Genomic DNA, 24,877 nt, shown 5'->3' with positions numbered 1-24,877 from the left:
GAGAAAAAAAGTGAAACAAGGAAAAGAAAAGAAGAATGAAATCTGTACTCCCTGAAGGCGGTTTGGAATTTCACAACACGACCCCCGTCACCACTGCTACTGTACCTACTATCAGTGGAAAGAACAAAAGCCCTCAAAAGCTTTTTCACTGGCAAACAATATTGCTTCATCATGTCACTCATTACCATAGCATGGCTTTTCAGTGTTAAAAGAACCCCTTTTCTCAGTTTATTCAATTTGTATTGTGGTTTTCGCTTATCGAGGCCCTCATTAGCGGCTATTGACTTAGCAAAGCGCCGTGCTGCGCTGAGGGGATCGGAGCCTCGGCGCTGCCTATCTCCACTCCTGGCTTTGAAATGATCAAAAGAGCCGTACGGTGAGTGAGAGGTAAGAGGATGAATGATTTCGGAGATGCAAACTCATTCGCATTTAAACACAGCCTGAGACGAGGAGAATGAGAGGCAGAGAGAAACCTGAATGAAAGAGGAAGCTTCTCATCTCGGCAGAAATCGAGTAGGAGACTGGGAAAAAGGAGGAAAGACAGAGAGCGTGGGGGAAATGTTTATGAGAGAAAAAAGGGTAATTATCTGAGGAATTTTTGTGAGACGGAGGCGCTGGCTTCCAGCACATGTTTGGACATTGTTTTGACAACAATACCTACGCCAAAAGCAATCATGATGAGATTTATGACATGTTCTTGTTTAGTTATGTATCTTCATTTAAAAAAAATTGCCAGTAGCACTTTTTGTACCATAGTGTAACAAATAAATTGCACAGATACATGATGGACAGAATCAAAGCACCTGCAAAGTGAATAAAAAAAACTGACATTGTGAAGTTTATGATGTTTAGTCTCTCATAAATCTATCAGGATCAATACACAACTTTAAGCCCTGTATTCTGTATAGACATGTATCATCATTCAATATCTTTGCTGTGCATGTGATCTTGTCTGAGAAATGTGTTAAAAATTGAGCTGTTTTCCTTTCCTTTTCCCAAATTGAAGAAAAACTCCAGCATTGCAGCATGTTGCTTTGATTAATACTGTAACAATGACTCAAAGATACAATGTGACTCATCAATGATTAGGAAGTTGATAAATTAGATTTACAACCAAACTGATGGGAAGAACACAAGCATGTTGTTTCTCTACTTCCTGCACTATCTTAAGCTCTCTGGCCTGCATGTTGCCATTGTGGTTACGCTGTAGTGCCAGAGCGTCTTTCTCTCTCTTTCTCAATTCTGGCTCTGCTTTCTTTATGGGCTCTGCCTTTGGGAGGTGAGGGACAACAACAACATTGACAATCTGTTTTCTCACAGTGTTTGTGAATGGATGTTTTTTACTCAGTCTAGCTAACAATTTTTCTTCCTACTTTTTGTGTTTTTACTCAACATTTCTTTCTCATGCATAAAAACTGTCTTTTTCTTTGATCCTTTAACTTTGTGCTATGTGCTGATTGCATGTTGGTGATGTGTGAACTGGGGCTAAATGCACTGTTGCATTCTTTAAAAAATGTAGCAGACATGCACTTACAGTAGGCCTGTATACAATATGAAATGTGCATTATGTGGTGAGGTAAACATGTAGTCTAATTTATGTTGCTAGATGCATGCATTAAGAAGTCATAAATCATCATCTTTAATCAATAGAATGTGCTTTCCATCGCTGTTTGTTTAGCAAATGACTTTGCCTTTTGGTGAGTCAGTCTGCTGGGATTTAAACAAGGCACTGCTATAAAGGTGTTGGTAATATTTTAACACGATTGTCCACACTGCAATTTTCACTCTTTTTAGTTATTAGTCTCAGTTACGCTCCACTTCACAATAGGCCAGTGTGTTAAGCTGTGCATTATCCTATAAAAAGCATTATAAATACGCAATTACACCATGTTAGTTCAACTTTAGCAATCTCCTTTGCAGCATACTGTAGTCAAGTACACACCAGCTGGCATCATACCGTAAAGGTCCTCGTTTAATGCCAGATCTGTGCTCAGCACAGGATGGACAGATGTTGTAGCCAGACTGCTCCAGATGTTTTGAAGTTCTGCCCTATAGCACTCCTTCAGACAGCTGGCTGGCACTGATGGTCAAGCGGGCATTAACTGGCATACAAAAAAAGAGTGTTTCTCAGTGAAAAGGAACCTGCAGAAGCAACAAGAGGTTTCCCAAAATCTTTGTCTCTTCTAATGAAACCAGGCTCTGAATGTAACAGCAATAAAGATTAAATTCCTTTGTTTCATGCTTCAATCAGTGAGAAAAAAAAACCCAAATCAAAAACAGGACAAGAGAGATATCTGGCAAAAAAAACTACCCTATTGTACTTGACCCATCATCACCTGACCTAACAATTTTGATAGCACAAATGTCGTGCTATCGGCGTGGGAACTTGATCAGGCCAATTGTTTCCAGAACCTTGGAGTAGACCCCTTCACAAACAGTGGATTCCTGCTGAAGAAAGGCTCCCTTTGTGCACGGCTAATGCGAGGGAAATACAGTTGCTTAGCAGACATTCTTGTTGAAATCATAAGACATCTCTCGCTGTCTGTCTCTGTGTTCTGCCTATTTCTTTTTCTGTGTCTGAAGCATGCAGATGAAGGTGAAGAAGTCTTGAATGTTTCTGAGTTGCTTTCTTAAGGAAATTTGGCCGGAATTGTATGTTCTTTTGTCATAAAATGACGACAATAATTGAAAGGCAATCAGTTTTGTTTTTCTTGACTTAAGAAAACTTAGCATCTGCTCCATGAAAGAGAATTGGAAGGGAGATAATGGATGTCTTTATGCAGCCTGCCTCTCTGTGTATCTCTTTCACTGTCTTGGATACAGCTAACGCTCCCGGTGCAATATTTAGACTGCGTCTTCTGTGTGGGCCAGCTCTGTAGCAGTCAATCCATTTCACCCACCTCCTCCCCCTCCTCCCCCTCCTCCTCCTCCTCCTCCTCCTCCTCCCGCCGCTGCAAACCTGCTGAAAAAGACAAAACCTCATTTGTTTTGTGTACTCCTGAGATCGATAGCAGCTCGACACTAAGAGAGGCCAGCTAAAGGGATTCTCCACTCAGTCCTAATGGGACAGGCCACTCTGAGCACTGAGAAGGCTGTTAGCAGGCTAGTATGCACCAGCCCAGACAGCTCTACCCACACCCAAACCACAACAACATCACCTCCTTTGCTTTCTTAAGGATTACGCCAAAGTAGGCCAAGGTTGTCACAAAACCTGCTGATGATCATAAGGGGCAGAAATGACAGACCAGTCAGTTGGATTTCAGTCAAATAAGCACTAACATTCAATGACCAGTCAAATAGTGTAGACAGATGAGGCAAGGTTTGAGGCCCTCTTTGTCAATTTGTAATTTAGGAAATTGCAGCATTGTCTTCCCTTGGGGGGGTTGAGTGAATGGCGAAAGCTCTTGTTGGGGTTGTTTACGCTGCACATTGGCCTCCCCAGTCACCAATCAATCTCAGAGTGTCTTTAAGAAAAGAAGAAAAAATAGGTAAAAGCTCTCATTCTCTGTTTTTTTGTTAGTTCAACAGTTTTCTCTCCTTAGTGTTATTTGGAATCGCTGATGGAATCGCTGCTAACAGCACAATAGCCGTGGGTATGCTTTCACATAATACTTAATACTGTGTGTGTGTGTGTATGTGTGTGTATGTGTGTGTGTGTGTTTGTGCAGGCGCGGGTGTGAGATCCTAACTGTGTGTTTTACCTCAAAGACTCGTGTGTCTGCCCTAGCCCCAGCTCCCTTTAGAGCTGTAAGAATATCAGGCATCACCAGAAGTAACTCTGCGGTCGGCTTGATTGACGCGAGAGGCCTCACCACCAGCCATTCAAGGCACATTCTTATGGGGATCTCATATCGCCAGGGGTTGGCCCGATCGCTCCTGGTGCCTTCCAAGGAAAATAAGCGGCGTGACATCAGGGCTTTGTTTCAACGGCGAGGCCCCTTCTGTTTGTGTTTAATATCGCTCCGAGAGAAGTGGAAAGAGGGCCAGCCAATTTCTTTGGCCCCGACCGCTGAGCCTGGTGCTTTCGGAGGTGAAGCGACGGTGGTCTCGTGTGTCTGCAGCTCAACTCCCTCTCTCTCTATCCCCCTCACTCTCCCTCTATATTGCGCTCTCTTTGCTTTTGGATCTCTGGTCCCAGGAGGCTTTGCAGTTTTGACTACAGGGAAATCAGATCTCACAACACTGGGGGGCGTTTAGGCTGAGGGGTAGAGAGTGAAAACAGAGAAAGAAAGAAATGGATAAAAGGATGGAGATGGGAGAGAAGATATGAAGAATGATTTTGGAACAAAACTGTGAGACGGGAGGAAAAGGGAAAAAGTCTGAGGGAGATCAAAAGAGAGTAGGACAAAAGAAAGACAAACATAGAAGGAGCAAGAGAGTATAGATGAGGTGAGACTAACGAAAAATGAGAGGAAAGCATGAAAGCAGAGAAGAAAGAGAGAGAGGAGGGAGTCTCAGTGAAGGCCAGCCACGTCTGGGTGGTTTTCCTGAGGACAGGCTCTTTGATACTCCAGCACTCACACTCCAATGCATTTAGACAGGGGTTGACAGTGGTTTCGGGCAGCGGTTTGTCTGGCCAGCTAGCTTTGATTCAGAAGACCCTGGACTGTGGGCCGAGTATTTGACTCTTTGATTTTTGTTAAGTACCTTGGATGGAAAATCTGTACAGTTTTTTTTTTTTACTACATTTAATGTTTTCATCCAACCCCGAAGGCTGATGGTTATACTTTCCAAGTCTTTTTTTAGTTTTCTATTGTTTTTACGCCATTTCTAACGTTTTTCAATTGACTCACTTGCCAAATACGTTATTGCAGTATGACTATACCTAGTTAAACATCTGTGTCAACTATTGTTTTGGATTTAGGTTAAGGAGGGAACATTTGACTGAAAATCTGATTCAAAGACTCACCATTTGTGACAAAAATAGTCTTTAAGTGTTTTTGGGACCCATAAAGTTATGTTTGAAATACTGATTTGGTTTGATTTTAACTATTACCATTTAAAATTACAGCCGTGCTACGAAAGCCAAGAGTTTTAAAAAAGGTTAAATAGTCAGGATAACAAAAAGACTGTGTGGTTTGTTTCCAATGTGGTTCACATTGTTTTTCAAAAAATAAGGGAAACCAGCTTTTTATTGTTTGTAATACTGAGCTAGGCATTGTCTAAAACGCTTGTTTCATTATTCACAGAACTAAATCATCGGTATTCAGAAAGACAGTCAATATGAGGCTTCAGGCAAAGCATTCAAAAGTTGCTCTAGCTATTGTCTAGATTTATTTCTAGATGTGAATTGATATACAAGCTGCTCCAAGCATCTGTTGAAAGAATAACTGTCAGAGATGGATTGTAGATAATTTAAAGTAAAAATGTTTTGCCGGCCTCCCAGATAAATATTCACCCCCTCAAACAAATCTTCTATTTGTGTGGGACTCTCATGTCAACTTCAAGATCTAGGTGTGTGTACATACACATCTGTTTCCTTCAGAGGTCCGTGTGTGTTTGGCTCAGACACACACCCATCGAACCTCAGAGGACGCAAGCAGTACCAGGGAGGGGTACAGCAGGAAAAACACAACAGGATCAAGGGTGTTGTGGTGGTGGTGGTGGTGGGGGGGGCACAAAGGAAAGAGGAGAGAGAATGAAAGAAGAAAACCACTGACTAGCTGCTGGCGAGCGATGTTAATAGCCTGTCGGTTTTGCTGGTTTCTTCTCTTTTTGCAGCAGTTGTATGCTGCCCAGCTGGCAAGCATGCAGATCTCACCAGGAGCCAAGATGGCTCCCCTCCAGCAGGCTCCCAACTCCTCCGGTCCCCTTTCCCCCTCTGCCCTGAAGAGTGAGAAGAGATCATCCAGTCCTGTCACTCATATTAAGGTGAGACCATTGGTGTAAATGATTCTGGAAAATGACATGTGTGTAAATGGAGCGATGCAGAGACAAACAGTAAGAAAAGATAATCATAGAGAAAATTAGTCTATGTACTATGATCTAGTAAATGACAATTAGATATAATCATGTAAAAAGGGAAAGAAAGCAACATCAGTATAGTGTTCTGTTTGTATTATTGCTAATATGTACCAAAGGAAAACACACAAGAATAATAATGATGATAACAGTGCAAGTAAATGTTAGGCACTGGAAATTTGGAAGTTGTTGAAACTGTGATCCACACATGGCCCTGCACTCTTTTTCGTCAATTAGAAACAGCTTATTTAAAAGTCACACACACGGATACACACGCGCACACAGACACACACACACACACAAACTGACACTGGCGCTGGCTGCTGTTTGGCAGGAGCCCAGACCTCTTCACTGGAGAGAGCGTACGCCTCATCTTTACTCAGCGACGAGGCAGTAATGGAAGCCATGTGTGTGTGTGGGGCACAGCTGCAACCGGCGTCACAATAGACCGGCGTCAGAGCTCACCGCACTCAAACAGTAGTGCTATGCCCTCCAAACTCCCCACCCTCCACTAACCCTGCAGCCCCCCACTCTGGCATGCCACCCGCAGCCTATTCCACCCCCCCCCCACACACACACACACACACCCCACCCCCCCCACCTCCCCCCACCAAGCTCACCCTAAACTCCTTCCCTTCTCAACACTTCCCTCAGCTGAAGCTCAGCTCCAAATTAGATCCGCGTTCATTAAGCGCTTGCTGCCAACACAAGAGCCGCATTCAGGCCCTGTTGACGTGCAGACCTTTTCTTCTTGTCACTACTTTTCCTTTTCCAGGGATTCTTTATGGGGATCAATGTGGTCATGAACCTTTGATTAGAAATAGACGAATCACACGAACAAAGGTGCCATTGTTTAGATAAGAAGATACACAGTGACTCCGTCTTTGTTTTTCTGCCAGGTTCATTGAGGTTAGTCAGTGGAATTCATTTATTGAAGAGTAAAAACCTGACAGGGATGACTGGTCAGAAATCAGCGGCTGTGGTCAGCTTGAATTCAGTCAATTATAGTGACCCATTTTCACTGCAGATAAAAAAAGTACACATCTAGAAACAACCCTCTGCATAATTTTCTCTGCTACTCTTGCATATACTCAATATGTTTCAAACCATTATAGTTTTGGCAAAATACAGCTAAATACACAATGTTTGTCTCACCCTATGTGAAAGTACACAGCTGCTCCACTGCAAGTAGCTTGTTGAGCCATAAATTGGCAAAATTATTGTTTTGAGAATACTTCAAATATGAACAGATAGAGAAGTGGATTATGCTGTAGGAGTGATTTGAGAAGTTTCTGTGGATGTTTTGATATCTTTTTTTTTTATGAGAGCAGGTCACCACTGAAATTCGTTGTAACTAACAGACTTTAGCTAACTAAAGGTGCTGTGCTCACTTACAGTAATGAGGAAATGTCATGTCATTTAACAACCATTTTTCAAGCCTACAGGAGGTAGGTGTTTGACACTTTTGGGTGGAGTATTGCTTTAAACCAGCAGTTTCCAGCCTGGGGGATCTTGAACTCCACCAGGGGTCACAACATGAATATAAGTGGTTGTAAGAAGATTACAGACAACAAAAACAAAACAAAAACAAAAATCCTGCCCCACAAAATTAGGTTCATTTGTTGGACTGTGTTAGACTTCCTTCTTACTATACATTGATATACTGTACTGTATACTGAAGCCTTTAAAAATTATTTTTGTGACAAAGGTTAGCGAATATATTTTGCTTTGTAATGAGGGGTCACAAGCAAATATTCACTCTGTCTTTTTCTACCTACAGGAGGAAGGATCCATACAGCCATTAAACCTCTCAGCCAGACCCAAGACAGCTGAGCCTCTCCGCTCCCCGACATCCCCGACACATAGTCTGTTCTCCGGAAACAAGACCAGCCCTACTGGCCTGGGCAAGGGCCGCATCCCCAGCCCGATCTCTACCATGGGCAGGAACACCTCCCTGGGTGGGTAATGAACTCATACATGCACTGTAAAACCAGTTGTTTCCTTTACCACTGGGCAGACAGGATGGGCCACCCTGCTTAGCAGCCTAAAAGAAATAGATCAGCATTGGCTTTACTGACATGTTCAATAAGAACCGTGCAGTATAAATGCTGCTTCACTATGCCAAGGAAAAATTGGGGGGAAACACTGACGTACTCCACACATACATGCTCTCACACACACAAACAAACACTCATACACTCGCATACACCACTGTATTGTTCACATCTGTACTGTACATCCACACAGCAGTATAAAGCTGTGCCTTCCCCTCAGCCGGAAAAACAAAAACATCTCCCACCCAAACACCTCCCTCCTCCCAGCCACACACAGACAAATCAAGCAGCGTCAAATGCGCCTGATAGACTGCAGACACCTCAACCCCAAGAGGAGACCTGTGTGTGTGTGTATTTGTGTTTTACAGGAGGCCAAAGCCCTGTATTTAGCCCCAATGAAAACCCCGGCAGCGGAAGCAGTGAAACCCAGCACACGTTATTTGGTTTTTAAGAGCTTCCTCACATCATTGTCTGCCCGCGCTAGACCTTTTATGCCCCTACCTCTGCTATCTGTTATTAAGGCCAATCTAAACCCTCTCATTATATCCCCCCAGAAAACAATTTCACCAGCTCCTCTGGAGTGGCTTTGAGGACGCAATGCTTGTGTTCCCTGCAAAGTTATTTTTTGCCCATTTTAACGGCCACCCAAGCATACAGTGCTTCCTACTTGTCTGCTAATTAAACGAGGAGGGCAACGGAAACTTTGCATCCTTTTATTTATTTTTTTTCTTATTCTTCAAATGCTCATTGGCTTCAGACGTGTGAAGCACTGAGCATAAACAAGGAAGAGGAGGTTTCTGTCGTGTTTAGGCACAAGCAGATTGGAAAACAACTTAAGCAACATTTGGCCCCAATAAGAGATTGTGAGGAAATAGGAACTTTCATACAGATGTTTCGATATTATTAAATAGCAATTTCTACTGTGAAGTTTTGGGTTGCAGCACTTGTCCTCTGTTTTTCAAGAGGAGCATGAAATGACACACAGGCACCACAATTCACACAGGAAGCAGGTTTCTTCAAGGGTTCTATGGTTAGAGGTGTGGTTTTAGCATCTGACCCAAAACCTTTTGGTTGGCTGAAATAAGCACATAAAAAAATACTACTAAAATAATATCTTTTTCCAATGAACTATTTTGGACTGTCACACTTGGAGAATAACAGTAAATGTGGAACTTTTTTGTAAAAGTATTTTACTACGGTGCCATACAGAGCTTTTCTCAAACTTTTCTTTTTAGTCTAAGTTATTTTTCTTTCCTTTCCTGTCCTCCTCCCTCCAGACATCCTCTCCAGCCTGAACTCCACAGCGCTGTTCGGGGACCAGGACGCCGTGATGAAGGCCATCCAGGAGGCCAGGAGCATGAGGGAGCAGATCCAGAGGGAGCAGCTCCACCAACAGCAGCAGCAGCAGCAGCCGGGACACCATAGCCTGGAGGCCAAACTGTCCGCCCTCAGCAGCATGAGCCTCAACAACGGCAACAAGGTTAGAGAGACTGACAGATCACGTGCGGTTCTAAATATGAAGATACACAGACACGCTGATAAGATTTATAAGAATCAAACGGTCTAAATGCAGTTTTCAAAGGCATTTTTCTTTTCTTTGAAGAACAAATTATGATGGAGAGATACATATTACAGCAAGTACATTTGACAAATCAACACACAGTGAAGGAAAGTGACAAAGAACATTGACTGTAATGACTGTACTATTTCAAGGTACTGCTACTGGAGTTTTTCCATTGTATTTAACTGTCTAAAAATATTAAAGTTAGGTCTACCCAGATCAGGTAGAACTGTAAAATGCTCCTTAAATGTTAATTAAAAAAAACACTAGCTAATAAAATGTTCTACATAAAAAGTATATGTAGCTCACTGTAATTTTATACTTTGATTTGAGTGTAAATAAATAACTCACTGACAGTAATTGACTAGCTCCAAGCGACTTTTCATCCAGGTGTTTTACAGAATGAGTCTTTATCAGATAGCCAATAAAGATGAAAGACACATAGTTGACCAGCTTCTAAAAGATGCTGCACAAAGGACAATCCAAAAGCACAACGACAAAACCCTCTTTTATTAAATAACTATAAAAAACTGCTAAATCTTCTCACAAGCTTTTGAGATTATTAATCCATAAAGCCTCTTTTCATTTCCTCAGGAAGTTGATATCACTCCTCCTTGAGCCCAAATGCATGAGCACATACGACACAACACACATTTTTACTCAAGTAAAAGTTTTGAATTTAGGACTTCTAGTTGTAACTGAGTACTTTTACCATATGGTAAAATGGTACTTTTGTTTCAATAGAAGATATTAATACCTCTTCTACCACTGCCAACAGAAAAAGTGGATGCAGAAAGGAAATGATTAGAATGAGCGATGCCATTCAAATCCATGTTACAGTATATTCTCTTTTTCTCCTTCATACACACACACACACACACACACACACACACACACCTCTGTAGAGCTCCAAACTCCTTGCTTCTGTGTCACATTTTCTCCAATATTTTATTGGCCGGGTGTTCAAGGCTTCTTCTCTGCTCGAGTACGATTCAGAAGAATATTCAGGGATGATATTTGCTGTCGTTTGGCTGGGGCTGCAGCTCTTGAGAACTTCTCTTTTCTCCTCTCATCTCCGTGGCCACCCAGAAGCCAACAGCTTTGAAGAGGGAGCAGCTGGGCCAATGACAAGTGATGGTTTTGGCGTGTGAGTGTGTGTTTGTGTGCTTGCCTTCACTGAGACTGAGTGGGTGTTTTTTTGGAGAGGAGATGGTGTTAACATTAGTGTGTGTGTATGTGTGTGTGTGTGTGTGTATGTGTGTGTGTCTGTATGTGTGTGTATAATGGAGTACAGCTCTCCACTTGCCCTGAAGGGGGGATCCCGGCCTCAGGGTTTTAGCCCAATTAAAGGGCCTTTCTCCTGCAAGGGACACTCCACCCCATGCTCACCTCCACCACCCACTCACCTCTCCCCTGTTGGGCTGAAGAAGACAGAGCCTTTGTACCAGGATCTCATATCCACAGGGAGAGCCATATTCCAAAAAAAACATCTTCAATCAGTCTGATCAGCCAATCACAGATTCCAGGGATCAGACATTCAGTAATATAGGAAACATGATTAGACCGACTCTCCTGCGCAATTGATCCCATGTTGCTTGCAAGGATGAGGAGAAGGAGGAGGAGAGGAAAACTCATGAATATTTTAGGGGTGGAGACTTTGAACCCAACAACCCCAAGTAGGTCATGATTGGTGCACTCCAAGGATAGGCTGTTTTGATTTTTTTTTGGACTTGTTTGCTTTGCATCTTCAGGAGGAAAACATCCGAAATCTGGCAAAATATATCTTTGCTGTACTTATCCTCAGTCCCAAGTTGATTTTTTTTATAAGTCATTATACTAGTAAACACCAAGAAACTCATAAATATAAATTATACAACAGCCTTTACTAATAAATTGTTTATTAAGATTTAATGTGAGTTGTCTACTGCAGGTCTGGCAATAAATAAATAAAAATACCATACCAACGTGCCTAAATAAGTTGCTGTGCTTAAAAGAGCTTTTTAAAAGTTAACTTTGAAATGATCGCACATTAAGGTGAGTATATTGCAGGGAGAGTGTTATGTGCTTTGCGAGCTCTATATTTTCCAACTTTATAAGAACAAAACCAAAGCAATGCAGTAATTTGGTTTATAGCTCCATGCGTTCTAATAAAATTCTCATTTGGAAAGTCTCAAAGTAATTGTTTCCGGTTCAAGGACGACAGCGGGCCTTATGTTTGTTGTCAGTTTGTTATTCGTTACCTAACAACAGCAGCTCAAAGACTCTTTCTCTTAGCTTTAAATACATATTTTTTTCTTTGGGATGGAGAAGTGTGTGTGTGTGTATGTGTGTGTGTGTGTGTGTGTGTGTGTGTGTGTGTGTTTTTCTGAGGCGCTCAAAGGCTTTGCTCTGTCTTAAACAATTCATGGATGGAACTTGCTGGATACTGCAAGTGTGACTCAACCGTTCCACCTCGGGAGGCAACGAGACCAGCTCTTTTTCTTTACCTTGGATTTGTGTGTTGTTTTCTGTTCATCGAATAAATTTGTTACTCAAATCCTCCCCTTTGAAACTTTGAAGTTCTGCCCAAGCCTTTTTGTTTTATGACATTGTACTAACACAGCGTATTGGGCTCCTTTGGAGGGAGTGAGACAACTGCTGTAAATGGTAACTCAGTGTAATGTTGAATGTTGAGCTATTTATTGCCTACGCTGATTTGACTCAGTGGGAGACGTCGGTGTGACGTCTGAGTGTGTGTTTGTGTTTATGCTGCTTTCTGTTTGTGTATTTTCGTCCCAAAGCATTCATTTCAAACATAGAAGACATAGACATTTCCCTAGCTGAACGTGATCTTGGTCTCCTTTGTGTGTGTGTGTGTGTGTGTGTGTGTGTGTGTGTGTGTGTGTCCTGGCTCTCCACTGATCTTGGCCATGTTAATGTCATTATAGCTGGTGTACAGACGAGAGGCCTGGCCAGTTAGTGGCATTGTTGAGTATCACCTTACGCTTACGTTGCTTCCAGCTGGCCTGTGGCTGCCAAAGCTCACTGAAATAGCCACTGTGTATGACCGTGTGGGCGTGTGCATGTATGCATGTGTCTGTGTGTGTGTGTGTGTCTGACTGTGTGCACTTTTTAAAAAATCTAAACAGTCACAAAACACTCCCTAAGCCCACTTAAAGGAAAACACCATGTCTTTGAGAGATTGGCACATTACTTAGGTTACATGTTTTAGTTGAAATCCCCTAAATTAACCATGTGTCCCTGATAGATTGTTCTCTCAGGGTCTATCTTTAGAGTATAAAATGAGAACAGCGGCTTTAGATTTAACGAGAATGTTGTCTCACACAGATGACATTCTTGCAGAGGAGATTGGTGAGGTTAATCAAAAAGCCAAGGAGGGCTACTGCTTTTCCTGTTTCCATAGGAGGTGAATGCGGTAGGCAATGCCAGACTGAGTGCAGGTAAATCTACAGGCCACATAAGAATGAACACAAACAGATTTTATTGCACTGAGATCTGTTTTCTTACTTTGGATTATGCTGGTTATACACACAATCATTTAGCAGCATAATTGCAAGCATTGAATGATGGGTAATTCTAGTGTTTGTCTTCTGGATGTGTAAAAACTAGTGGATCCCTGTGCTGCCATGCCAAAAGTGAGCTTGGAGATTAATCAGTTTGTATTAAATGTAATAATAATAAAACTCCATTCATTTAAACTCATAATTAATTTAATAAAGCATTTGAATCCTTTAAAAATTAGTATAGACAACAAAGCAACACATAACCACACTGACAGAAATAGGTGAAGGCTGAAGCCAGAGCCTCTTCTTACAAAACAAATTGCAATCAAAAGTCCGAGTGAGCAAAAGTTATTTTTGTCCTAACTACACAAACACCAAATCAGTGTTTATGAATCATACATTGTATATTTATTTAATAAATTGTTATTAACATTTTGTAAAATTGCAAGTTCTGCTACAAATTCTTGTTATTTTCCACTACAATGTTTATTTGATTCACTCCTTTAACTAAAATACATCCCTTTTTAGTCCACTCCTCTTTCATCTGAACTTTTGAATACTACAGAAAGTAATTATTAAATTTTCAACTTTTTTTTGACAGTTTTTAAATTTACCAGGTCTCTAAATGTATAGCATAATAGCTTTTATCTGTGCCCTGTTAAATAAAGTCAGTCAACATGCTTGCAGTCTTTGTGTCTGGAAGGAAGTGAAGAGGGAAGAAACGGTTGTATAGAAGTTTATATTGGCTCCGTTGATGAGTTTGGTCTTTTGAGGAAACGAGCCTATGAAACCGGCAGCTCAGACAGTTCCAAGTCTTGATTAAAGGTCGACATAATGTTGCAGTATTTGAAGCCTGAATGATATACATTATAATAATGTATACTACAAAGCTGAGTCTGGCACCTGCAAATAGACTGTTGAGTGTCTACTTCTTTGGGGTTGGAGCCTCAAGGGGTGGAGGGCTGGTGGTGGAGTGTAAAAGGGCTATGAATAGGAGGAATGGTGAAAAGGAGGAGGAGGGGAGGAGGAGGAGGGGGAAAAAAACAGAACAGAGCTGACTGACAGCTCTATCGACACACAGCAAGTCTGGAGAAGGAGAGAGAGAATGAAAGATGAAGAAAATAGGAGGAGAGAGAGGGAACGCTGGGAGGGGGGCTGAGAAGGTTGCCAAACTTGATTGGTCCGGGAGGAGACAGTAAACGGTTGCGGGTCAGCTGGAGGCAGGCCGTGCTGGCGGTAGGCGAGTTGTAACTGTGGTAATGAGCTCAATACGGTGTGGATTGAAAAAAAAAAAAAAAGCAATGTTTAGAGTGTTACCCTAGCAACGCTGGAGAGATGCTAACGCCAAGAAGAGGAGAGACCAGGCGGAACAAAAAGAGTCGGGTGTCTCTTAAATTTAGAAATATACATTCAGCAATAATATTGGGCTCAAGACCCAGTAAAAGACATAGTGTGTAAAATACTGTACCAGTGCTTTGGTCTGGTCTTTTGTGCAGATTAAATGTTATAAAGTGAATGTTGAGTTCTTCATTCCTACACTCTCTGTAATTTAACGTGATATTTTTAATTAGTCGTCAGTCTCAATTTTCCGCTTGCGTTAATTTATCTTTGCACCTGCACATGTCCTTCATCATGTTTAATTAATTTAGTCTTTGGTTAGTCAGCTTTTTTTGCTCCAATTCAGACCTGTGTTAAATAGTAATGTAATATCAAACGTGATGGATGTGTTTAACTGTATCAAAGCCATTCAGATGCTACAATGATGCCACTGATGAGTTCATTTCACTGTAATTACCTGAGCATCAACTATTATAACCATGTGGTCCGTCTGTACTGTAATGAAGAATTTCAGGGATGCCATACACACAAGAATTTCAAAATGTGAAAAATAAAACAGTGCACAAAATATAAATGAAGTCACATAAAAGAAAAAGTAAAAAAAAAAAAAAAAAGTTTATAACACCGCTCCAAAAGGCAACGGTCCAGTATCAAACCAGCGAGCGCACGAGCCAAACCTATTTCAATCTTGACTAAACAAAGCAATGCTCCTTATTGCATTTGCCACAAGAACTTTTCAAGTAGACCAAAAGTGGACCAACCGCAGGGAATATTTGCAAATTTTAACCCAGGTCTGCTGTTAATCTTCACTTTGGATCAGTCTACCTCTATTGATGCTGTCCTAGTCCATTTTCCAAAACCTTGACTCCACTCTGAATTAGTTTTCCATCGGTCTCCGCCCTTCTACTAGAAACATTTGTGCATGTCTGACTACTGAGGAGGTTTAGCGATGAAATCAGAACAACAAAATGATTCCATGTCAGCTTTCAGCAACAAAGCGGCACCATTTGACTCTCAAGCATCACCATGAGCATTGATCGTTTTCCTGCAGGGTTTTTTGTTTAGTTCTCAGTAGGTCCGAGGCCTTATTCTTGTTTCTGGACTGGTTTTCCATTCTACTCCTCCTCTTTCTTCTTTCTATCCCTCTCTGTCTTTCCCTCTTTCTCTCTTTTCTTTAGTCCTTTGTTAGGCGGTTGCTTCCTGCGGTGAGCATGGCACTGCCCAGGCACATGTTCTGCGGTGGGCCTGATTACAGCCCTGCCGTAGTGCTGACATTGGCCCGCGCCGACTCCTCATCTACACACACACACACACACGCACACACACACACATGCACATATGCACACATACACGCTGGCCCCTAAGTTCCACCAACTCTGCCAGCGGCTACCGCGGCATGACTTCACCCGGCAACCATTTCTTGCGTCAAACAAAATGCCTCTGTCACCAGAAAAAGGAGGAGAGGGAGGGAGGGAGGGAGGGAGGGGTAGAGGGGGGGGGCAGAGGAGAAGAGAGAAGAGGAGAGGAGTAGTGTGGATATGCGGTAGCTGTACGGAGGGTTCGATGTTTTCCACCGCAGTTTGGGAGCGTGGTGGGGTAATTTTAGCTGAAAGGCCCCAAGGCAGGCTGCTTGTAGAAGTTATTTGTCTCAGAAGTGGAGTGGCAGGAAAGAAAGCAGAATAAGAGAGAGTGCATGATTGGCGGTTGGGGAAGATGCTGGTGATTAGCATGACCTGGAAGGGGTTCTGACTTGTCTATTAGCTTATCACATAACCAACTTCATGACTTCTCAGATTAAACAAAACAAAACAAAACAAGTTGCCCAGTGTTGCCCAATGTTGTGTTTGACTCTCTTCCATCCCAGCAATTTGTTTTATTGTCATTGCCATCAAACTCATCCGTAGTTACCCAATTTAAATCATGCCAGAACATACACAGGAACTTGATCCAGACGTTAGATAATACGATCTGAACAGGAACTGAGAATTTATTTCTTGACAGCTCATTCCACATTTCTCAAACTTCAGCAATGCTCCATTTGTACTAAAATGTGCGGCTTGCTTTGAATAACTTTTCATACCTCGTCTTGCATTGCAGGAGCGGCTGCACTATGAGACGCTGAGCCAGCACCTGGGGAAGCTCGGGGAGGATGCTGGGAAGATGGTCCATCGAGTAATTGACCTGACGAGACCAGAAGATCTGGATGGTAAGCTGCTGTGTTCTGTCTTTATCTCTCCTTTAACTTCCGCCCTCCCTTTACTGTCAGTTAGCGCTGGCCTTGCTAGATTTAGGGAGTTTTACTTACTTTTAGTATCGTGCATTCATCACTTTGGTAGCTTAAAGCGTAATCTAGATGCACAAAAACAGGAAGGAAAGTGGAAGACTACAGGGGAAAATAAATGAGGGAGTTTCAGGAGTTGTGAGAAGCAGAGTCTCAGGTAGAAGCAGTCACATCCTGTTCAGACTAAATTGATACCAGTGACCCATAACTCCAGGGGCCCCTCCTAGAAGAGGCGCCACTTCTGGGGGCCTCATATATCAGAACTCCACAGTGAAGAAAAAGGAATCTGCCAGAAAGCCTGAACATGCAGGTATTCAGCAAATACAAATATTTATTGTGCTCTCTGGGAAGCAACAGTGAAGGACTGCCTCAACAACTAAACAGTGTTCAATGTCAACATTTTACGCTCTTGAAAGATTTTTACACTGTTATTATTCCCACAAGTACAGTACATGACAAGAGGCTGAATCTTCCTCCCTTTCTCCACAATTAGTGTTTGTGACACAAGATTCCACCCAGTACAAGTATGCAAACAAAAGCTGTAGAGGACGGGCAGCAAGCTTCTTGTGGTTAACAGTTAACCAAGTATTGGATGTATAAGTACTCCTAAAATCTTAATGAATGATAATAGAAAATCATTTTGTCTATTATGCATTATTTTAATAAATTCCAAATACTATAACCACAATCTTCATTGGGTAGTTTAAGGACTGAATTGGTGTTGAAGTCTTTCTCTCCCAACCCACCTGTTTCCCATAAAGCCCCACTGTTTACAGGCGATGAGGGGTTGAGGAGTGCTTATCACGGTTTAGTTTAGAATGAGAGGAGTAAACACAGGAGCATAGGCAATGAGATAGTATCAGGCGGAAGCAGACTGACTACAGTGTGTACAGTTTGTGTATGAGCATGTTGAGGGCATCCTAGCCAGACCCCCTACGGACTTTTGTTTTACTTTTGTTATACATCCTCTCCCAAAGGAGGCAAAAGGGGCCCAGGAGGGTATGGAAACAAACAGGAAGGGCTCATCGTTACTGCTACTAAATTCCTGGAATGAAAGTATGAAAGGTGTATGCATGAAAGATGAATGTGCACAGTAGAAAATGTTATTCCTTTGTGTCACACAGGCAACAATATAACCGAGGCACGAGTGTTCAGGGAGGCGCGGGGCAGAAACAACAACGAGCCGCACATCAAGAGGCCCATGAACGCCTTCATGGTGTGGGCCAAAGACGAGAGGAGGAAGATCCTGCAGACCTTCCCTGACATGCACAATTCCAACATCAGCAAGATCCTAGGTGAGATTATACAGATTTATTTTTGACAGGAACTTAACCTGAACTCCTACAAATTCCAGGCGTGGCTTTCTCCTTAATTTTTTCCCTTCTTTTATCTGATTTTCAGTCCTTGAACATTACTGCTCTTCTTTGGAGGATTTTCTTTATTTTCTTATCTCTTTGTGAAAATATTTACTTATTATGTAGTCAGAGTGACTTGACAAACAAATGTATTTGTTTGTGTTTATCATTTAATGATGGCAGAAATTAGATGACAAAGAACCATAAAACAAAACTCTACATTAAAATAGAATTTTAAAAATGCTAATTTGTAGCTTGACATTTTGATAAATATACTTATTTGCTTTCTTGCTGAGAGTTAGATGCAAAAAGTAATACCACCTACATGTTGCTGATTAGCTTAGCTTAGCACAAAGACTGGAAACAGGCTGCCTGGATAAATAAGATGTTAATGAGTTGGCTTAAGAGGTGTTGATGGGAGGATTTTGTTAGTAATGGACAGAGCATGGTTCTCTATTCCCCCCTGTATCAAGTCTTGTGCTGAGCCAAGCTACTTATATATAGGGTTAGGGTTAACGTTCACCATTTTCTGAGCTGTTCTGTCGCAATCAGTTGTTGCATGAACGCATCAACTTTTGGATGCATTGGGATGAAAATGTGAAAATCACTTCTAATTGGTCTTCTTGAGAAATTTAGGTATGTTTTTATGAAAAGCGGTAAGACCCCCAAAACGTTGAGTGGCCATTAGGTTACTCCGCCTCTATATGCTACAGTTCACAGGGTTTCTTACCAACAGGCTGCGGACTATAAGAAGGACTAGTGTGTTTTTCAACCTGGAACACTTCGCACACAGAGCTCTACTGTGTCAGCCTGACTAGTGTGATGGATGCATTCAGTTAAAAAGTAGCCGTGTTGATGCTAACCACCTCAACACAGATAGCCATTCACACGGCGCTGAGCTTAACGGTTGTTCGTGAAACGTTCTAAAGACTTCCACTGTCCAGCACAGGGCTCCAGAGAGCTCTAGGGTCGGTGAATGTAAATGCTCCGCCGAAGCAACGTGAACAAATTGCTTTTTCTTGGTGAATCTGTGTTCCTGACTCAGAGCTTTGAATAGAGTCTGATAAAAGAGGCGTTTTGTGTTCGCCATTTGTAGGATGTATCTTTTTGGTTTCAGAATGAAAAATTGAAGTGAGATATTTAAACTCCTTAATGAATCATCACGGTGCTTTAAAAGTCCTGTTTACAGTCAGATGTGAACGGTAAGATCGTGTGGGCAGGAAACATTAAGAAAATGTATCAAGCCTTTGAGTAAAAAAAAAAACCAGACTCAGAGTTCACAATTGTGTATGTGTATGTTTCTGCGTGTGTACAATGCGTGTCTCTCCAACATAATAACACAGCTGGACTTTTGGGAGTGGGTGGCAGGTTTAAAAAAAGACTCCTCACTGTTTCCTGTGTCACAAAAGTACAAGACTGGTTTGTGATAAACCTTGATAAACAGAGGAGCGAGGCGGAGTGTGTATAATCAGTTGTCGAAGTGCTTTGCAGATGTGCTGCATTCCTGTGATAATGGCCCTGTCCACTTGTTCAGAAGGTCCTCTTACCGGGGAAAATAAGAAGTACACAATATATCATTCTTACTAAGCCAAGAGGGAGCAGAGTGTAATCCACTCCTGATTTTAAACAGCCTCCTTGGTTAAAAATGTGATGGTGTCTGTTCACATGACAACTTCCAACCTTAAGAAACCACCGGGAATGCTGGAGTGTTTTTTATATATAACAGGGTAAGGTCCATGACTCTATTGTATGACTGAATCAATGTGCAACTGTAGCAAAAGCCTTGTCATATCAGTGATTCAGTGCTCATTATGTCAAATTTATCACAAACAGTATCAGTTATTTTTAGTCGCTCCCTAAAATTCCTAATTTTTTGTCACTCCCTAAAATCATATAACGTATTTAAGGATTAAGCCAAATATGTTTTAGGACTAACATAAAGACAAAACTCAAATCTCCACCATCTGTTCCAGGCTCACGTTGGAAAGCCATGACCAACCAGGAGAAGCAGCCATACTATGAGGAGCAGGCCCGCTTAAGCAAGATCCATTTGGAGAAGTATCCCAACTACAAGTACAAGCCGCGGCCCAAGAGAACCTGCATCATCGACGGCAAGAAGCTGCGCATTGGGGAGTACAAGCAGATGATGCGGTCACGGCGTCAGGAGATGAGGCAGTTCTTTGTGGGGTGAGTGTCAGTGCCAGGAGAGATGTTGCACCTCAATGATACAATTAGCCTTCTTTATTTGGTTATTTTTAAAGCTGTGTAAAGCTACTTTGCATGCCAGACGCTTTAAATGGCAGCGTGAAGTAAATGCCATAAAAATCAATATAGATGGGGGTGGAGATAAAATCAAGAGATTAAGCAACTGCTGCTGTCTCCAACATTTATTCAATTCTCTTCTGAAGTTTAGAAGATTTTCTGAACATATGAGTTGCATGTGTAAAATATAATAAATCCACAGTGTCTCAAAGCCTACATTGTAACATAAATCCCACGTAAGTATATATTTTGTATATAAAGTATTTGTAGCCACTAGCCCTGGCTCACATGAGGGCTAAGGATACTTGAACAGTTGCACTCATGACCTGTGCAGTTGTCTCTGAAAATATATCATCATCAAATGTATTTTCTTATTGTTTCATAACATACTTGTGGATATTTCACAATACAATTGTGCTGTTTTCTTTTGGTCTTAATGTGAGGTCTTTTTTTTCTTTTATGTGTCTCAGTATGAATATAAAAACATCCATAACTACATCCATTTGTTAGAGGTTTGTGGAGGGACCATCAGGGTTTATGAACCTTTTATACAAGGTTTCTTCTTGGAATCTGTTGAACTTCTATCTGCAAAATCCTTTAAACATTCGCTGAAAAGCATTATATTTTTGGCTAGACCGCAGCAGCAGGGCCAGTCTTATAAACGTGACTGTCTGTCACTGACTGACCGACTGACTGAGTGAATGACTGGGTGATGAAATTACACCACTGGTCAGTTGAAGTATCCCAGAATTCATTTCGCACCAACTGGCAGCAATGGTGGAGATTAAGATGTTTTAATTTTCACTGTATGTTAGTCACAGCTCCAGCTGCAGAATGATGGTACTGGGTCCTCCACTCCTCGGACGTTTGTACACCCGAGTCGAACTTGCTTTAGTAGTCTTAACTAGTATTAACGCATGTCCAAACTTGGTGTACTTGATATTGAGAAAGGCCCTATCTGTCAAATTGGCTTTAGTCAAAGTCCATCACACTTCTTGGGGGCTCGGTTGCCACGTGTCACCACTTCTATATCCATTGTTTCAATTCAAAAGCCCTCCAGCGTTTCATACACATCCAGCAATATACTAAGTTTTCACCTAGTCTTGTTTAGAGTGAAGTCAGTGCAGCGAAGGGAAAAGCAGTGGCATTGTCATAATAAGAACCAGCCATGGATGTGTTTAAAGCCATCACAGTGGCCTGTGTTTGAGATGGATTTACCAGAGGCCACGGCTTTGAATAGGAGCGACTTTTAATAGCTTGTCATTTATTAAATTAGGACAATGCTGGGCGCTTGCGGGCAGTGAAATTGGACACAGACAGACATAGTGGAATATGAAATGTAAGCAGATGTTTGAGAGGGAATGAGAGCGAGTCAGACGTCACAGGCTGAATGCCACATTTACTGTGTGTGGTCAAGCGAATGCAGAAAGAAGCCTATGATTCTCCAGGCCTGGACTTTCAATCATAGCTAAATCAAATAGCTACTGGGAGCCAGTCAATACAACCAGTTTCTGGCACATTCCGTATAACGAAACCAGTGTTGTTTTAAAGTGTTTAATGTGAAAATGAGTCTGTCAGAGTGTATGGCGGTAATTGTTTCAGTAGACAGAGGAGAGAAAACTGTTAGGTGAGAAAAGTGACAGCAATTTTCCTGCTTTATGTGGCTCATTTGAGGAGCCAGAGGGCCTCTTTGAGTGATGTACGTTTACCCTCATTCCATCTATATCTTAACAGGTTATTTAGCTGACTCTGCTGTGAGCTGGCAGGGGGAAAGCTGTGTGTTAGGACTTGCCCGACCAGATGAGAAGCGTTGCTGTTTAACTTAAGTGGTCTCAGAATTAATGTTTTGTTCAAAGCAGTTTGTTCAAAGGAGGTTATAATGAATACGTATCTGATCAAACACCAATCTGTCCACCCTGAACAGTATCCAGTAGCTGATACGTTCTCTGTTGCTGTCATCAAAATATTTCTTCATTAATAAAACAAAAACTGAATTTGTTTTAATGTTACAATTTTTAATTTCTGTATTTAATAATCCATTATTTATATTCATCCTATGTTATGTCATGTATGGCACAGTGGTTTATTGTTTATAGATCCATTCAACTCCTCCCTTTCTTTGCCTGTTTCGCAGGCCTCAGCCCCCGATTCCTCTTGGCAACAGTGCAGGTGGCGTAGGAGTCTACCCGGGCGCCATAACCATGGCAACAACAGCCACGCCGTCCCCACACCTGACCTCAGACTGCTCCAGCAACTCAGCCAGCCCTGAGCCAGCCATCCCCGTCATTCAGAGCACGTATGGGATGAAGTCTGAGCCCGGCGGCTGCGTAGGTGGCAATGGCGGTGGGGTCAGCGCCTTGGATATGCCCAGCGACCCCACTAACGGAGACGACGACATGGACATGTACGAGGATTTTGAGGATGAGCCCAAGTCAGACTATAGCAGCGACCACGAGACACGGGAGGCCGTCAGTGCCAACTGAGGGCTCTCAGGGTGTCAGTTGTAAAAAATTGAAAAATAAAAAACCTCCCGTTATACTCAGAGACACTTTTTAAGAACACAGTTTATTACAGAGACCTTCAGGCATACTTTCTGGACATGCTGCGTGATGCACTGAGCATGCCCAGACAGGATTCAAACTCAGTGGACATGCTCAGAGAGAGTTTTTGAACAGTATGTTGACGGACGTCCATTTGAAGAAGAGGGCTGATGGGAAAATCTGACCCAGGAACGCAACCTGAACAGACATTTACAGAGGACATCCAGCAAACTATGAACTTAAGTTTCCGACACTTTGACAATCTTAACAGGAGCGAATAAGAGATAGAGGAGAGAGAGAGAGAGAGAATGAGAGAATGGGACAAAGAACAAATGAGCGACGAACACATTGCTGTGTGGTTTGTAAAGAGCATGCATGGATTTTGAAGCATCAGGAATTGGTCTTCAACAGCTATTTGGTCTTAAATGTTTAAGGAGTGATCTAGTTTTTATCATGTATTTACTTTTTTGTGTTTTTTGTCTTTTTTTTTGTTTTTGTTCTATAGACTTTTTCTGACAGGTCACTGCCTGTACAAACTCTGGACTGTCAGAACTTGAAATTTGAGAAGTTTTAATATAAATCCTAGCTCTTGTAATCTTATAGTCTTACTTTCGTTTCTTACGAGTACAGTGCATCTACATCTTTTTTTTCTGACAAACTGCTTACATTACATTACTGTTAGATTTTTTTTTTAATATCCCAGCTCAGGTATGATGTGCCAGCTTGTGAATGTGTTTTTGTTTTTGTTTTTGTTTGTTTTCATACAAAAAAAGAGTGGTAGGACTTTTCAGACTGTCAATGAAATAAAGGGAGGTATATCCCTTATATCACAATATTATTATATTATTATTATTATTATTATGATTATTATTATTATTATTATTATTATTACAAATTTTTCAAATGTGCCAAACCTACATTCACATTCACTTGGGATGTTGTAGTCTTAACTTCCAATGCTGCAAAAAGTCTTACACAATCAGCTTTTTCTATCTGATGAGATGAGTTCCTACTCGCTATCTGCAGGCTCCCCACCTGGCTCAATCACAGGCAGAGCTCAGAGAGGATGTGTATCCATTACACTTGCTCACTCTCTCACACACACACACATACACACACACACACACACACACACACACACACACACACACACACACACATACACGCACACACTTTGTGTCACTCTCTGGAAGCCCCTACGGCGCTGAGACGTAGTTACTAGAGCTGCATCGAAGGCGGTTGTTCTTCAATTCCACTGCACTGGTGCTTTCATGAACCACATTGCCCATAGTTCCTTAAGGCCAAACACTCTGAAGTCTCCACATACTGTGCAGTAAGTAATACCAACATTTAGCATTTAAGTTGAAGGTAAAATAGACAATTTTCGGCTTAATATCTGCTCAGACACTTTAAGAATTGACAAGTCTTAAAAGTGTATCTCATGCTCTGTTCATTTAACATCATAGGAAAGGGGATGGAGAAGCCCCAGGATGACCCTACTGTAGGATAAGAGTTTCTAATATTCTGGATCCCTTCACTGTATTTTACATTGTGTTTTGAATCGGTACAAAAATGTACAAATGTTACTATTTTTATTAGCTTGTTGATATTTTTAAATGTCTTCTCAGCATCACTTGGGAAAGAGACACCAAACTTGTGTTTCAAAAAGAATTTATATAGTTACAAAAAAAATGGGTTTAATAGGTCTGTTATTTCAAAAAGGGTACCTTTTTCTACGTTGCGTGTATATTTTGAAGACGAGTAAATTATTAATAGAAGAATGGAGGGAGAAAAAAAAGACGCATCATTCTCAATCAGTTTCTAAGTCAACCACCCCAGTCAGAGCACACAAGTTTTTCCACAGTCTGAAGCGAGATGTTCCTCTTTCATTTCGGTGCAGGCCAGTGTCGGCATCATGCTGGGTGTACAAGCTTTTTTCTCTGTTTTACTCAAATGTCAGATTAGGAGTTTTTTTTGTCTCTTTTCACCACACTCTGCAATTTGAACATGTTTTTCCTTTTT

General features: G+C 41.6%; 1 protein-coding gene across 1 annotated transcript in view; it reads left to right on the top strand.

The window, feature by feature from the left end:
• LOC128358350 (transcription factor SOX-6-like) overlaps positions 1-23,925 on the top strand; it is a 109,142-nt gene extending 85,217 nt beyond the window's left edge. The window contains exons 9-15 of the mRNA XM_053318592.1: positions 5,722-5,871; positions 7,742-7,919; positions 9,293-9,495; positions 16,515-16,623; positions 17,823-17,993; positions 20,027-20,240; positions 22,450-23,925. Of these exons, the coding sequence (XP_053174567.1) occupies positions 5,722-5,871; positions 7,742-7,919; positions 9,293-9,495; positions 16,515-16,623; positions 17,823-17,993; positions 20,027-20,240; positions 22,450-22,798 (1,374 nt within the window). The 3' untranslated portion in view covers positions 22,799-23,925. The remainder of the gene's footprint in view (positions 1-5,721; positions 5,872-7,741; positions 7,920-9,292; positions 9,496-16,514; positions 16,624-17,822; positions 17,994-20,026; positions 20,241-22,449) is intronic.
• Positions 23,926-24,877: the final 952 nt, after the last annotated feature.

Source organism: Scomber japonicus, chromosome 5 (genome assembly GCF_027409825.1).
Source record: "Scomber japonicus isolate fScoJap1 chromosome 5, fScoJap1.pri, whole genome shotgun sequence".
Taxonomy (NCBI): domain Eukaryota; kingdom Metazoa; phylum Chordata; class Actinopteri; order Scombriformes; family Scombridae; genus Scomber; species Scomber japonicus.
Note: the sequence above shows the minus strand (reverse complement) of the source record. Positions and strands in the feature narration are given on the sequence as shown.